Source organism: Diabrotica virgifera, chromosome 8 (genome assembly GCF_917563875.1).
Source record: "Diabrotica virgifera virgifera chromosome 8, PGI_DIABVI_V3a".
NCBI lineage: Eukaryota > Metazoa > Arthropoda > Insecta > Coleoptera > Chrysomelidae > Diabrotica > Diabrotica virgifera.
This window is the reverse complement of record NC_065450.1, coordinates 63,275,990-63,292,143: the sequence shown is the minus strand read 5'-3', so window position 1 is coordinate 63,292,143 and position 16,154 is coordinate 63,275,990. Positions and strand designations below refer to the sequence as shown.

The window sequence follows — 16,154 nt, the reverse complement described above, 5'->3', positions numbered from 1 at the left end:
GTGTAATCGAGAAACATTGCGTTCAACTTTATACATTTAATTTATAAATAACTTTGAAAAACTCCTGATACAAGAATAAAAAACCGCTAAACGCCGTAAAAATGAGTGGCGCATACAATATTCCAGCTACAAAAGATCTGATATGAATATTACGTGGCGCGAAAATATATTTTCATTTTGATGCAAAACAAAATTCTAGTTCTATTTTAAAATATTTTTTCATAATATTTGCTAAATTTGAAGTAAACGCGCCACAAAAGAATTTCAAAATTCAAACTGTATCAAAGTTACTCTTTTGTGGCGCGTTTTACTTCAAATTGGGCAAATATTATGAAAAATCTTTTAAAATAAAACTAGAATTTTGTTTTGAATCAAAATGAAAATACATTTTCGCGCCACGTAATATTCATATCAGATCTTTTGTAGCTGGAATATTGTATGCGCCACTCATTTTTACGGCGTTTAGCGGTTTTTTATTCTTGTATTGGTTATTACTATTAGGATTATTGGGCTCATAGTAACTTATGGATCAGATATCGACATTTAATAGAAAAAAACCAAGATATGGTGCAGGTATGGGAACGAAAAGTACCAAAGAAAATATTTGGAGGAAAAATTAATAGAGAACAGCGTTTGGATCAGAAAGACAAATGAAGATGTGAGAAAGTTATATGGATGGGGAGCCAAACATACTATATTAGAAGTAATAACAACTAAAATGGCTAGGACATATAAAGAGGATGTCAGAGGGTAGACTACCGAAAATGCTACTATCAAGTAGAATAGGAGGATTTCAAGGAAGAGGTCGACCCAGAACAAGGTGGAAAATGGATATAAAAGAAGGAAAAATACTCAACGTCACAAACTGGATGATGAAACCAATGGATTAGAAGGAATGGAAGAAACTGCTCAATCAAACCATGGACTTACTGCTAATTATTATTATTTATAAAGAGACGATAACACATATGTACATTGGACCTAGAGACAGGGTCTCCAAACTATTTCAAGAGGTTGTCAGGTTAGCGTTCGAAGATAACTGTCGGGAGATAGTCAGAACTCCAACAGAAAAGTATCCTTGCAAAGCAAGGGAGGAAGTTACACACAAATTTAATTTTACCAAAGATAAGGTGTTCAACCTTTAGGTTATTTAACAGAACTCTGAAAAACTATCTTTTATAAAAACATTTAACTCCTTGTCAAATTAAATTTGCGTACGACTATGGACATATTGCCAATATTGTATCCATGTAACTGCGCGCGCAACGTGTGTCGGTACAATACAATAATTAACATTCAAGAGACATGATATGATATAAAATTATTAATGATAATACTTCAATATCGAACAAATATCCAAGATGACCACCAGTCTCCTTGTTTTGTTAAGTATCCTTTATCTAACTTGTGATGTTAGTTCAAAAGCGCCTCCAATAGTTTTGTGGCATGGCATGGGTAAGCGAACCATTTTCATTTTATAGGTTATTATCGTTATTATAATAAGTTAAGGTATTATAAAAGCTCAAATTTTGTAATACATCATACTAACAAATGCTTCTTAAAATATATCAAATGGGGGATAAACTTTCAGGATACCGCATACCGCATTAATTTTTTTAAATATACCTGTGTGTCTTGTGTGAAATTAAAATCAAAACAAACAATACCCGGTAAGCATAGACGTTTCGCAAAGGATTTTACGGGATACACACAATTTATTTCTTTAGAATGCCCTGTTAGAAAATAATTGGAACAAATAACTTCTTTTATTAAGTTTTATAGGATGTTACCAGGTTAAATAAATATGATATAATAATATATTGTTATGCATTATTTTGATAAGTAATCAGGCGATTTGAATATATCAATAGATAATGGATATCTATACATTGTATCTTACTCATTTTAGGATATATATGTACAAAGTCTACAAAAATCAGTTTGGCACTTATGTTTTTCTTGAATATGTAAAGGTTCAATGTCTAAAACTTATAACTAACTTTTTTCAAATTGTATCAGTTTTACTTAAAAATGTTTTATTCAACGCTTCAGTTTTAAAAATGAAATAATCTAGGTACAAAATCGAAACAAATCAGCTTGTTATAATATTCACGATGAAACTATTCACAGCCAGAAATACAGATATACGACGGAGATGCCAGGTGAAGAACATTAAAAATTGGGTAACAAACAGAAGAGTAGAATGGAATGAACACATAAGCCGAATGACAATAAATATAGCAGTAAGGACGGCGGAACACGATTTCCCAATAGGAAGACGATCAATTGGAAGACCACGAAAACTATGGAACGACAATTTACTAGAGGCACATTGAAAAAACAGACAGTCATGTCTATACAAAAAGAAGAAGAAGATGATAAAACTACTTATTCACTGTAAACAGCGGAAAGGGCGATGAAACGAAATATGCTTAGAGTATCATCGAAAGGCAAGATTAGAATCACCGAGATAAGACATCAGGGACATCGTGGAAGAAATTACAAAAATCAAATGGCGCTCAGCTGGTCACAGCCAGATATGATGATAAAAGTGGACACATATTAAAATATGTAGGTAGATGGCATAAAAGCAGTCAACAGAAGGTCAACTCTATATTAACCAAACCCCTGTAAAAAGAATGAGACACTATACAACTACCTCGGCACCATAATAAATGAAGAATGGACCAACAACCAAGAGATAACAGCGCGCATCGGAAAAGCTAGATCAATCTTCAACCGTATGGGCGCGTTTTTCAAGAGCCACAACTTTTCTCTTGGTATAAAAGTAAGAATGTTGAGATGTTATGTCTTCTCTGTCCTTTTTTATGGTGATGAATCGTGGACCTTGAACGAGGATATGTGCCGAAAGCTGGACGCATTTGAGATGTGGCTATATCGGAGAATTCTTAAAATCCCATGGACTGATCGGGTCACAAATGAGGAGGTCCTTAGAAGAATGGGGAAGAACCGAGAGGTACTGACCACCATCAAATCTCGAAAGTTGGAATACTTTGGACACATTATGCTAAATGAATCTAGATATGCCCTCCTACAAGCCATCCTGCAAGGAAAAATATTTGGAAAGCGAGGTCCAGGAAGAAGAAGAACATCCTGGTTAAAGAATCTCAGAACCTGGTTCAACACAACATCTGTGCAGCTTTTCCGCGTTGCTGCAGATAAGGTGAAGTTTGCCATGATGATCACCAACATTCGTCACGGATAGGCACATAAAAAAGAAGAAGAATAAGAGCAGTGGCAATCAAACAGTAGATTAGATTGGCGCAAGATAGAGAAAGATGGAAGCAGTGGGAGATTCAGGAGGGGATAAAAAATGGTTGACAAAGAAGAAGTGAATAGGTGTCAAAGTTCACATAACTGAGTTGTACATTGATTGAAAAATTGGACCATTTTTTGGGAAAAAATGCCCAATTGACAGAGCTTATGTTGGATTTGTAAAAATTAAGAAATTACTTCTTCATTTCAGAATAAACTCAACAAACTCATGCTATATTTACTGTCTTCTATTGTTCTTAGTCGAGGCGTGAACTATTTCGGAAACCATAGAAGAAGGAAAAGAGGAAAAATGTATAAATATTTTCAATTTCTTTGCAACAGAAAATGCAGCAGCTGCATAACACTCTGGTTAAATCGGAGGGTACAGGAAGAGTCTATAGCGGTTTCGGAGATTTTTTCCTCAAAGAAATTGAAAATGTTTATACATTTTAATTCATTTAATCCTTTGTTGACTAGTAAGGAATCTTTCTTGCTGGAACTTTTACCACGCTGAGCAGATGGGTTGTGAATTATTTAATATTTTCTCATCTTAATTTCCTCGGCATCCTGTATGATTTATAATTTTTGAAAAATTCGGGAGGTTGTACCCAAAGAAAGTATTTCACCTGTTGTCACTCTGGTGGTATGGTAACGATGTTTATTGTCGTTTTCTGTACTACTTCGATTGATAACCTATTTTGTTTTTCGGTAGATGGCTCTAGTTCATCCGCGGCATTTCTTTCTTTGCAATTCGGAAAGGCCCAAAGTATGATACCTGGGGAAATCTGAGAGAAGAGGATATTGGACTACTGATGAGGAGGAAAAAACCTCCGAAACCGGTATAGACTTCCTGCACTCTCCAATTTAACCAGAGTATTATGCATCTGCTGCATTTTCGTGTTGCAAAGAAATTGCAAATGTTTTTACGTTTTAATTCATTTACTCTTTTGTTGAGTACTAAGGAATCTTCCTTGTTGGAACTTTTACCACGCTGAGCAGATGGGTTGTGAATTATTTAATATTCTCTCATCTTAATTTCCTCGGCATCCTGTATGATTTATAAATTTTGAAAATCTCGGGAGGTTGTAACCAAAGAAAGTATTCCACCTGTTGTCAATCTGGTGGAATGGGAACGATATTTATTGTCGTTTTCTGTGCTACTTCGATTGATAACTTACTTTGAAGGAAAAGAATAGTTTGAGCTGTGGATAAACCAAAGAGTTTTCAAAATTCCATGGACCGCAAGAGTTACCAATGAAGGACGAGTTGTCAACCTGACCTTGCTGATAACAGTAAAATGTAGAACACTACAGTATTTCGCACACGTTATGCGAAACGAAGGCAAATATTTAGTCCAGAAAGCCACTGCGCATCCGCTAGGAAAAATATTCTAATTCGGATTTTTTGCACAATCTTACTCAAAAAGGACTCCTTTTATCAAATTCGCATGTTGCCAGGACCAAAAGGTGGTCAAAAATATTTTATACGTTTTTTTTTGTTTTTTTCCTAAAATTATTTTTTTTTGCATGGAAAAAAGTTTTTTTAGGTTTCTTGGATCATTCCAAACAGAAAAGGTCTTTAGTGACTTTTCTCTAAAAATGATAATTTTTGACATATAAGCGATTAAAAAATTGAAAAATTGCGAAATCGGCCATTTTTAACCCTCAAAAACTATGTGAAAAACTGAAAATTTCAATGTTGCCAAGGTAGGTGGATATTATTTAAACATCGATTGATGAAATCCTGAAGAGTTTTTTTCAATACAATATTCAAAACTCCTTTGTTTTTTAATTGCTAATCAAGCGTGCGCGACACGATTTTCTACCGACAGTATGGTGCAAATGAACGGAATAAATTCGTTATTTCATAAACCGGCGACTTTAAGGAAAAATCCCGAAACCAGTCGATTTTTATTTTCGATGATTTTTTTAAATGAGAATAGGGGTCGTGTGCTAGCTCATTTGAAAGGTTCTTCAATTCTCTATTCAGTAATGTAAACATTTACATAATTATTTGTACAGGGTGTCCAAAAAATTTTTATTAAATTAAATTATTTGACAAAAAAAGAAGTAGAAGGACACCCTGTAGAAATAATTATGTAAATGTTTACATTACTGAATAAAGAATTGAAGAACCTTTCAAATGAGCTACCACACGACCCCTATTCTCATTTAAAAAAATCATCGATTACGTCATCACGCCCAGACGGATGACGTCACTAGTATACCATATATGCCACAATATCATAACTTAAAAATAAAAATCAACCTGTTTCGGGATTTTTCCTTAAAGTCGCCCGTTTACGAAATAACGAATTTATTCCTTTCATTTGCACCATACTGTCGGTGGAAAATAGTGTCGCGCACGCTTGATTAGCAATTAAAAAACAAAGAAGTTTTGAATATTGTATTACAAAAAACTCTTCGGGATTTCATCAATCGATGTTTAAAGAATATCTACCTACCTTGGCAACATTAAAATTTTAAGTTTTTCACATAGTGTTTGAGGGTTAAAAATGGCCGATTTAGCAGTTTTTTAATTTTTAATCGCTGATATGTCAAAAACTCATTTATAACTAAAAATCATTTTTAGAGAAAAGTAACTAAAGACCTTTTCTGTTTGGAATGATCCAAAAAACCTAAAAAAACTTTTTTTCATGCAAAAAAAATAATTTTAGGAAAAAAACAAAAAAAAAAACGTTTAAAAAATTTTTGACCACCTTTTGGTCCTGGCAACATGCAAATTTGTTAAAAGGAGTCCTTTTTGAGTAAGATTGTGCAAAAAATCCGAATTAGAATATTTTTCCTAGCGGATGCGCAGTGGCTTTCTGGACTAATTGGTTATTCCGGGGAAGTATTGGTCCCCTGGAACAAGGTCCAAAATTAAAGAGAAAATTGTTAAAACAACAATATATTAGCTGAGATCAAACTTAATAGTCGGAGAGATAGAAACGGATTTTGCTCGTGATAAGTAATATGGAAATACTATACGGGGATATGTTAAATTAGTTGTTTACATGCCTGTCCCCAACGGGCGGAAACCAGAATGGAGGACGAGGGTAGTTATAAGGGGTCAAAGTCGCGGTGTTTATTATTTTTTTTTTGTGAAGCTCATGATCAAGATAGTGCACCAAAATTTGGGAATAGGTAGATCATGACGTAACTAAGGAAAATCTCCAGGGGCGGAACGCTGCGTGGCCGACAAAGGGGTGGGGGCAGGGGTGAATATAAAAATTTTAGGGGTTTTTTTGTGACTAGTTAAGAAGCTTACGTCTGTTTATTTCCTCCCTCCAAATTTCACTATTATAGGTAAAACCGTTCAAAAGATACGAGGGGGTACGGACTTTTGACTAGCACTATATAATAAATTAACTATCAATAAACACTACTTTTCTATGAAACAACAATAACGAATTCTTAAATTAACACACTACTGCACTGAACAGATATCGATAAAGATGACAGAACAGATTAGAGAAAATCTGACGCAGGTTTGTCAAAATGACAGTGATTATTTCATTCATAGGAGATTCTGACCAATAGAAACCTACAGAAATCTGAATTAAATCGATAATTTTTGATAATCTCCCGTCGTTAAGTATATTACGTCAGTTGCCCTTCGTTGCTACGAAATAATACATTCAGTGACATTAATGACAATTAATGTTTTAAAAATTATAAAAGTGATGACTTTCAATCGTCAAATATTTATAAATACTGTGTGTTTAATGGTACTTACATAAATAAATTACAATAAAATTATGGTTTTGAACAGTTTTATTCATGAAATAATCGCAACAAATTGCACTCGACCTCTGAAATTAATATAGAATTTCAGAGCTCTTGTGCAATTACTACTGATAATTTCTCTATGTTGCCTAATTAGTTTTTAGTTATAATATGTTCGATTTCTTGTTAGAAATAAAAAATTTTAGTAGTTCCAAGATTACACAAAATCTAGTCATGGGATAAAAAGTTTATTTGAAGAAAGTTTATTTTTTTTTCTTCTTAATGGCGGTACAGGCTCCATTTTTCAATATTTTATTTAGTTATAGAGTAATTTCCACGTACTAACATATTTCTGAAATTGGGCTCTGTACCGCCTTTCTTTATTATATTACGAATATGTGTGCCAAATATCTCGAAAAAATATTCAAAATTAGAGCCGCAATCTTGGAACGCGTTTGTTGCTACCTGTTGATCGCTACTGTAGCCTCTTAATGCTACCCGTAGAATCATTGTCAAGTACAAAACTGGAAACCGCAAGGTAGAAAAAGAAGAGGTAGGCCGAAGAAAAGTTGGCAGGAAGGAAACCGTTGTAACCGATAGTAGGTACCTATATATAGAATCACTGTAAGTTTTTTTTTCTGACTGATTATTGCAAATAATGTGTCTGATAAAAAAATGAATAGATTAAAAAATATTTTGATGAATCACTCTGAAATTTTAACCACATTTTTAACACTATAAAACCCAATTGTTCACCCAATATCAAGCTGGTAAGTTCATTCTTACAACGGTTATTAACATTTGTTGAAAATTAAGAATTATTAGATTTATTACAGTTTTCTACGCAACAAATAATTTGTAAATCAGCCTTCAAAGTCGCCATCTAATTACTTATGTGTTACCTACAAATTCATTCAAAATGATTATTTTTGGCCTTAAATAATTGATTACTTAACCTCTTACCTGTCTTAGCTCATGATCTCTTAAAACTACAAGCTGTATTTGTCAGAAGAATGTGACATTGGCCTACACACATATTAGGTAGCTGTATATAGGTACATATTATACGAGTGCGTAATATTTAAATACCGTATGAATTTAAAAATATTGTACATCGTTGTAGGTGGCAAAAATTTACTTCTCTACTTCTATTTTTACACATCATAAAAACGACGCGACATTTTCTGTACATTCCTGACCTTTTTCTGAACTTATTTTGAACAGAGTTCTAAAATAAAAAACTACACTGAGAAAAATGGAAAATCACAGAGATCTCCATAAGCTTTACAAATGCTTCTTCTTCTTCTCGTGCCATCTCCGCGACGGAGGTTTGCAATCATAATGGCATTGCTATTATTCTGATCTTATGTAGATATGACTGCTGTCAATAGTTCGACTGATATACATCCGTATCATTTACTTAAGTTATGCAATGATGACATTCTTCTCCTTCTTGATCTTTCCTTGTATAATCAATTGAAGTAAGTCGTATATCTCACCATATAGGGCATGCCCCAGGTATTGCAGATTTCGCGTTTTGACGGTTTCCATTTTTTTCATATTATTATAGACTATAGACTTATAGACTTTATAGTATTATAGACTTAACAGAAAAAATTAATAGATGGAGTGAATACATAAGAGAATTGTTTGAGGACAACAGAAATAACATTATCCAGGTAAATGGTGAAACGGGACCTGAAATCCTAAAATGTGAAATAGAAATGGCACTAAGAAATTCCAAAACTGGAAAGGCAAATGGACCCGATGAGGTTCCTACTGAATTACTAAAGCTCTTGAATGATGAATCAATAGGTATAATATTGCACTTATTTAACACAGTATATAATACAGGTATTATACCTCAAGAGTGGCTGCTGCCTACATTCGTTACACTGCCAAAGAAATCCAATGCAAAAGAATGTTCAGAACATCGAACAATATCTTTAATGAGCCTACTAAAGATATTTCTAAAAATCATCCAGAACCGAGTTTATCAAAAGTTGGAGTCAAGTAATACACAGATGGGGTTCAGAAAAGGACTAGGTACTCGAGAAGCTCTCTTCGGTTTGAATGTTCTTACACAAAGATGCCTAGACGTTAATCAAGAAGTACATGCATGTTTTATCGATTTTGAAAAAGCGTTTGACAGAGTACGCCACGATAGGCTAAGAGACATTCTTGAAAGAAAAGACATAGATAATAAAGATCTGCAAATAATTCTCAACTTATATTGGAATCAGAAAGCTAACATCAAAATAGAAAATGAAATATCAAAAGCAATAGAAATACGTAGAGGAGTAAGGCAGGGATGCATTTTGTCACCACTGCTATTTAACGTATACAGTGAAAGCATCTGTCAGGAAGCCCTTTTGCAAGCAAATGAAGGAATCGTAATCAATGGAGAGGTTGTAAATAATATTCGATACGCGGACGACACTGTACTAGTTGCAAGAACAGTAGAAGAGTTACAACGATTACTTACAAACATAAATATTGCTTGCAACAATTATGGCGTAAACATTAATATCAAAAAAACCAAGTATATGGTCTTCAGTAAAATCATGACACAACCAGCACATATTAGTATAAACGGCATTCAAATTGAAAAGTATCAAGTTACAAATACTTGGGAACTTGGAATAAACGAAAATGGAGACCAAAACAATGAAATAAAAAGACGTATCGAAATTGCCAGGGCCACCTTCATAAAGATGAGAAAATTCTTCTGCAACAGAGATATAAGCATCCCTCTACGATTAAGAATGCTAAGAGGCTACGTATTTAACACGCTATTATACGGTGTAGAGGCCTGGACTCTCAAACAGAACAACATAAAAAATGTTGAAAGTTTCGAGATGTGGTGCTATCGGCGAATGCTGAAGATAAGTTGGGTTGAAAGAATCACAAATCTTGAAGTAATACGAAGGATAGGAAGAGAAGGGAATAGCCTCTACTTATCTCCTAATTCAAAGTCTACTATGGCGCTTTTATATTGGGAGCATTTACCACCCCTTCAAGGGAGTGGAAAATTTGTTGGTCAAAATAACCACGGAAGTGGCTAGAAAACCTAATTCTAAGCAAATACTGTTCTATAATTTTTTTTTGAAAACTTAATACTTTTTGAGTTATTCGTGGTTAAAAATTGGCCATTTTCATTGAAAAATGATACGATTTCGGACGGTTTTTTGCAAATACCTTAAAAACTATGCAAATAACTAAAAAAATTATTTGTTTTTTTGGTGCATGCTCAAATCGGTGTATTCAATTTAAAATAAAAAACAAACGGTTGATATCAGGTGTATAATGCCACCAATACCTTTTTTAGTGCTTGAAAAGACCTTTAAAATGAGCAATATTAAATGTCAATTACATTCAAACTAAGCGAGATATGCTGGAAAAAAATGGATAACTAATGTATTTTAAGAAAAAATGAGAAGTATATTATTTAACCCCTATCCACCAGAATTTAAATGCATCGTTTTTCTTCTACAACACCTTTTATTATAGTATTATTTCTATGTTCAAAAAGTTGGACGGGTTTAAAATGAAACTTTGAAAAAGGACTTTGAAAAAAATAAGATCAAATTATACAGCGCATTTTTAAATTGTCTTAAAAATCTTCCTTTTTCTCCATGTAACTTGAAAATGATAAGAGATGCGGTAATGAAAAACAAAAATAAAATTTTTATCTAAAAACCCTACATTTTTGTATGGTATCTTTTTTTCATATTTTATCATTTTCGAGTTATATGGAGAAAAATGAAGATTTTTAAGAAAATTTTTTAAGAAAAAAGATTTTTAAGAAAATTTTAAAATACGTTCTATAATTTGATCTTATTTTTTCAAAAACCATTCATTTTAAACCCGTTTTAAAGTTTTTAAACATAGAAATAACACTATAATAAAAGGTATTGTAGAAGGAAAACGATGCACTTAAATTCTGGTGGATGAGGGGTTAAATACACTTCTCATTTTTTTTAAAATACATTAGTTATCCATTTTTTTGCAGCATATCTCGCTTAGTTTGAATGTAATCGACAATGAATATTGCTCATTTTAAAGGTCTTTTCAAGCACTACAAAAGGTTTTATAGCATTATATACCTTAAATCGACTGTGTCTCTGTTGTTTCAAGTTGAATATACCGACTTGAGCATGCACCAAAAAAAAAACAAAACTCTTTTTACCTACCACATCTCTTTTTGTATTATAACAAGAAGATTTATGAAAGAACGAATCTCTTTGTTTTTTTATAAGCTACAAAAATGTTTTATAGAATTTTTTTAGTTAGATGCATAGTTTTTAAGGCATTCGCAAAAAACCGTCCGGAAATGTGTCATTTGTCAATGAAAATGGCCATTTTTCAACCACGAATAACTCAAAAAGTATTGAGTTTTCAAAAAAAATTATAGAACAGGTTTTGCTTAGAACTAGGTTTTATAGCCACTTTCGTGGTTTTTTTGCCAAAAAAATTTTCCACCCCTTTGAAGGGGCGGGAACCGCCCCCAAGATAAAAGCGCCGCAGTATATAGGGTAGACTTTGTTTCTTGAGCTATTCCCTACTTACTGTGAAAATATCAAGTAAATCGATGTAGTAGGATGGAATTCGGAGCCAAATACCCTCATTGACAGCCCTGTTATTGATTATTTAAATATTACCGTTAATTATCAAATTATCAGGCTTTCATCATTATTATGGGTTTTCAAATGTTTAATAAATTTAAGGAAATGGGGAGTCCCATATGTAAACAATAAATATGAAAATTCTCGTGGAACCACTTTCTGCTAACATCCTTGATATCTGCCTTTTACCATTTATAAGGCAAGCAGGCGACGAATAAAGTTTTCCGTCACATTTCCTCTATTCGCCTAGGAAAAATTCTGCTTAAATAAACAGCTTGGATTCGTTTCGATTCAGAGATGTTCATGTAGACCAGAGGTTCCTAACCGTCCTGTAGGTGTGGCGCGAAATTTTAGTGTCTTTTTTACTAGTATTTACTTTTTTAATTCGCCATGATAATAACTTTTACCGACTATTTTTCATTGAATAAAACTTCTGTTCTGCGCTTGTCTGGTGTTTCAATAGTTCAACACTCGACCACCAGAATGCGGTAGCAGCATTAGCGTATGCAATGCAGACGTACCTACTGTAAATAAAGAAAGTTGAAAATCAAGTCACGAGGGACATGTTTGAGTTAAATAACAAACAATTGCAATGTAGAACCAAATCTGTCAGACCTTTTTTTGAAAAGTCTTAGTAAGCTGAATGACAATATCAAAAAGTATAATCCCTCCCTCGAAACGTCATCAATGGACAGGGTGCAAACCATCCATTGAGTCGGCTTATGACACGGCCTTGTTCACTACTGATGAAGAGGGTGAACTAATGAAGCAGAGGCTCGGTTAAAGCTGAAGAAAATCAAAGTTAATATAGATGTTGCATCATTTTGGATTACCCTCTTCAATGAATATCCACTGGTTACAAAGAAAGCTATGAATGCAATAATACCGTTTTCAATTTCTTATATCTGTGAATCTGCTTTCTCGCCGATGAATGTCATCAAGAACAAAAATCGTTCACAGAGCTAAAATCTTTAGAGGACTTAATAAAAAGGATTTAATAATGAAGGGTCACCAAGCACAAACATCGCATTAGATATGGTGTCACTATTTTTAATTAGACCGACATTCTGTTTTATACTCCATTATTTTTTATTATCAACTCGTCTCTTTTAACACAAAATATAAATATGTTTGTAAGTGCATTAAAATTTTGTTTTCTTAATTTTCCTAATTAGTTTCCATAATGAGCACAGCATTAACTCAATGAATTATGTTTTAAATTATATTTTTAAAGAAAGTAACATAGTAAAAAAAATCACTTACCGATACATTATGATGATACTCATTATAGAGATTATTTACCCAAGTGTGCCGTGGCTGAACGAGTTTTTAAGTTAGTGTGCCTCAAGCTAAGAAAGGTTGGGAACCGCTGATGTAGACCCACTGAAGATGTCTGGAGCGACCGAAACGGACGTATGGGGATGGTCGATCATCTCTGAACCTAAATGTAACATAAACTGTCTTTAACACATTCACGGACACATATTCATCTTCACACAGTCATGTCCCTTTATAAATGTCTGCATATGCAGTCGTGTTCGTGAATGTGTTAACTAATAAATTTACTTTCCTTAATGTTTATTGATAGTCCATATTCTTCTCCATACTCTACTATCTTGTTCGTTAACCTCTGGAACTATTCCTATAAAGCAGCCTTACCATTAGCAAACCTATAGATAGACTTTATTTCTTGAGACAACGCTTTGGCAATGCTGTATCCGCTTAAATACTGTGTACCATTAAGATGCATTGAGTTTGGTAGGCTCCAACTTTTTCGCTGTCGACTAAATAAATTTCGAAAATATTTAAATTTCTCAGACTGATAAAACAAGTCGAATTAAAAAATGTGTTGAAGATAAACCTGTAGGATGTGGTTACCAAAACTAACCACTAAGAACCATATTTTAAAATATTACTTTTATGTTTATTTTTATAATACATACAAAAACAATATAATGTACTAAGGATTTCCACAGTTTTCACTGTTTCTTCACTCAACCGTTCTCTCCAGTTCTTTCTGTTTTGCCAGTCCCCTCCCTGCAGATTTCTTCTTTCCATTGCTTCGTCCACTGCATCTCTGAAAGATCTTCGGGGTCTGCCCCTCTTTATTCTTCCTATCGGGCTCCACAGTGTTATTCTGTTTATCCAAAGTTTTTGGTCTGTTCTTCTGACATGTCCTTACCAGGTTAATCTCTTTTGTTCGGTGTAGTCTATTATATCTGAGTTCATTTCCATTCTTTTCTTAATCTCTATGTTATTTATTCTATCTCTTCTTGTTACACTGCAGCTTCTCCTTAGGAATTACATCTCTTTGGGTCTTATTTTGTTTTTGGTTTTCTTATTTTTTATTGTCCAATTTTCACACACATAAGTGAGGATACATCTTGTCATGGTGTTATATTATTCTTCTTTTTGTTCTTATACTGATGTTTTATTACATAGTACCGGATTCAATTTTCGTATGCAGTCTCTTGTTTGTCCTAGTCTATTTTATATATGAGTAAAAATAAATTTCGACCACGAGTCAGTATTCTGTTAACCGAGATACAATAGTACCAAGCGGCGCCGCTAGGAGGAGCACTCCAACAATGCGTCTCAGAATACTTTAACGAAACGTGGTCATTTTGTACTCTAAACCGAGTAAGGTATGAAAAAGAAAAGAAAATAATCGTTTTCGTTTTGATTCAATTCGAGTCTCTTGCCATCCTCTGACGTTCTCCTAGCGGCACCGCTTGGTACTATTGTATCTCGGTTAACAGAATACTGACTCGTGGTCGAAATTTATTTTTACTCATTTCGTCATTCCCCGTTAGAGGACAGTCTAACCACACTCTGCTGCAAATATTTTAATATATGCAGTTCTTCTTCGTTTCGTTATGATTAAATTCAGTCTACTTGCATAGCCTCTTTGAAAAGGGGTAGACCCCTGGTTTTCTTATTTATTGTGCAATTTTCACACACATAAGTGAGGATACTTCTTGTCATGGTGTTATATTATTCTTCTTTTTGTTCTATACTGATATTTTATTTAGTACCGGATTTAATTTTAGTATGCAGTCTCTTGTTTGTCCTAGTCTATTTTATATGAGTAAAAATAAATTTCGACCACGAGTCAGTATTCTGTTAATTATCTACCTGAGATTATCTACCGTTATGTTTTTCCTGGTAAATAGTATTTCTGAAAGTTTTGGTTGACTTGATTCCACACATCGCGTATTTGTCGTTCCTTCTTCGTACATACATCCTGTCCTTATCGTCAAATCGAACACATCTGAGCAAATTTTTGAATCGTTTTAACCCCATGGTAGCTCTAAATATAATAGGTCCATAAAACTTACTCCAAAGTATATCTACATTATGGATGTTGGCACTCAGGTGCCCTACAGTTAGTAGTAGTCCAATAAAGACATATAGCTCTGTAGAGTCGCAATATTTTCAGTTTTCTATCCCCAGGACTTTTTTGACTTCTTTATTTGTACACTTCTCTATTTCATTCACAATTTTTTCGTCCACAAACAACCAAAAGGAATCAACAAGCTTATCTACATTTTGACCAGGGGCTAACATTACTTTGTGCACTTTGCTTTTTATTATGTCGCAGGAGCACATACGTCCTGTCGGTTGTGGTTGACTCTTTCAGTTAATTTCCTTAGTTTCAAAAATTATACACTCTGAAATCTGGGAACTTGTAGCTACACATTCTTCTTCACTATCACTCAACACTACTTGCTGATCATCCTCTTCACTTGCTTCCGAAAGATGATCTTCAATTTCAGAGTCACTTTCAATGCCACCTACTTCAGGAGATTCTTTATCATCGGAATCCCATAAATTATTAGCAATATCTTGCAGTTCTGCAGCTGATAATGGTTTTCGGGACATTTTATTCGCACTATCTACTGCTACTGTAATTCAATATAATTTTAGGAGCTTAGTTGTCGATACTAACACTAACATCGATATCAAACGACTGATAGCAGATGCATTATTTATTTCACAATATGTATGGGTACCTACCTAACAATATTATTGCATTCCAACAATGATTATCGGTTCTTAAAAGTTATTTAGAATAGATATAACACCTATTGTAAGCATCTCTTTGATGTTCACATTAAAGAGATTTTTATATTGTTTGTTACAAGTTTAGACTTTATTATTGGATTTTCGGAATCATAAAAGTCATTTAGATAATCCATAAAAACATTACCTGATTGCCAGATTAATTTCTGTAACAAATATTTAGTCTTTAGGTATAAATACAAATAGGGTCCGATGGGCCCGTGTTGCCCCTTTACGTGACAAAATTTTTTCGACGCAGTAATTTCAAAAATGATAATAAATATTTTGAATAGCTCATTACTATGTTGAAGTAAACATAGGTACTTCTAAACAAATTCAGTGATGCAAAAAATTCAATAAATTTTGTTTTTATCAGTTTATGATAAAAGAATTGGCATCTCGGGCCCGTTGGACCCACCTTGCCCGGATAAGGGTTAAGAAACTGCTTTCTGGCTGCGTCCCG

At 33.6% G+C, this 16,154-nt stretch overlaps 1 protein-coding gene across 1 annotated transcript in view; it reads left to right on the top strand.

The window, feature by feature from the left end:
- Positions 1-1,265: 1,265 nt before the first annotated feature.
- LOC126890756 (palmitoyl-protein thioesterase 1) overlaps positions 1,266-16,154 on the top strand; it is a 47,800-nt gene continuing 32,911 nt past the window's right edge. The window contains exon 1 of the mRNA XM_050659926.1: positions 1,266-1,455. Coding sequence (XP_050515883.1) covers positions 1,362-1,455 — 94 coding nt within the window. The 5' untranslated portion in view covers positions 1,266-1,361. The remainder of the gene's footprint in view (positions 1,456-16,154) is intronic.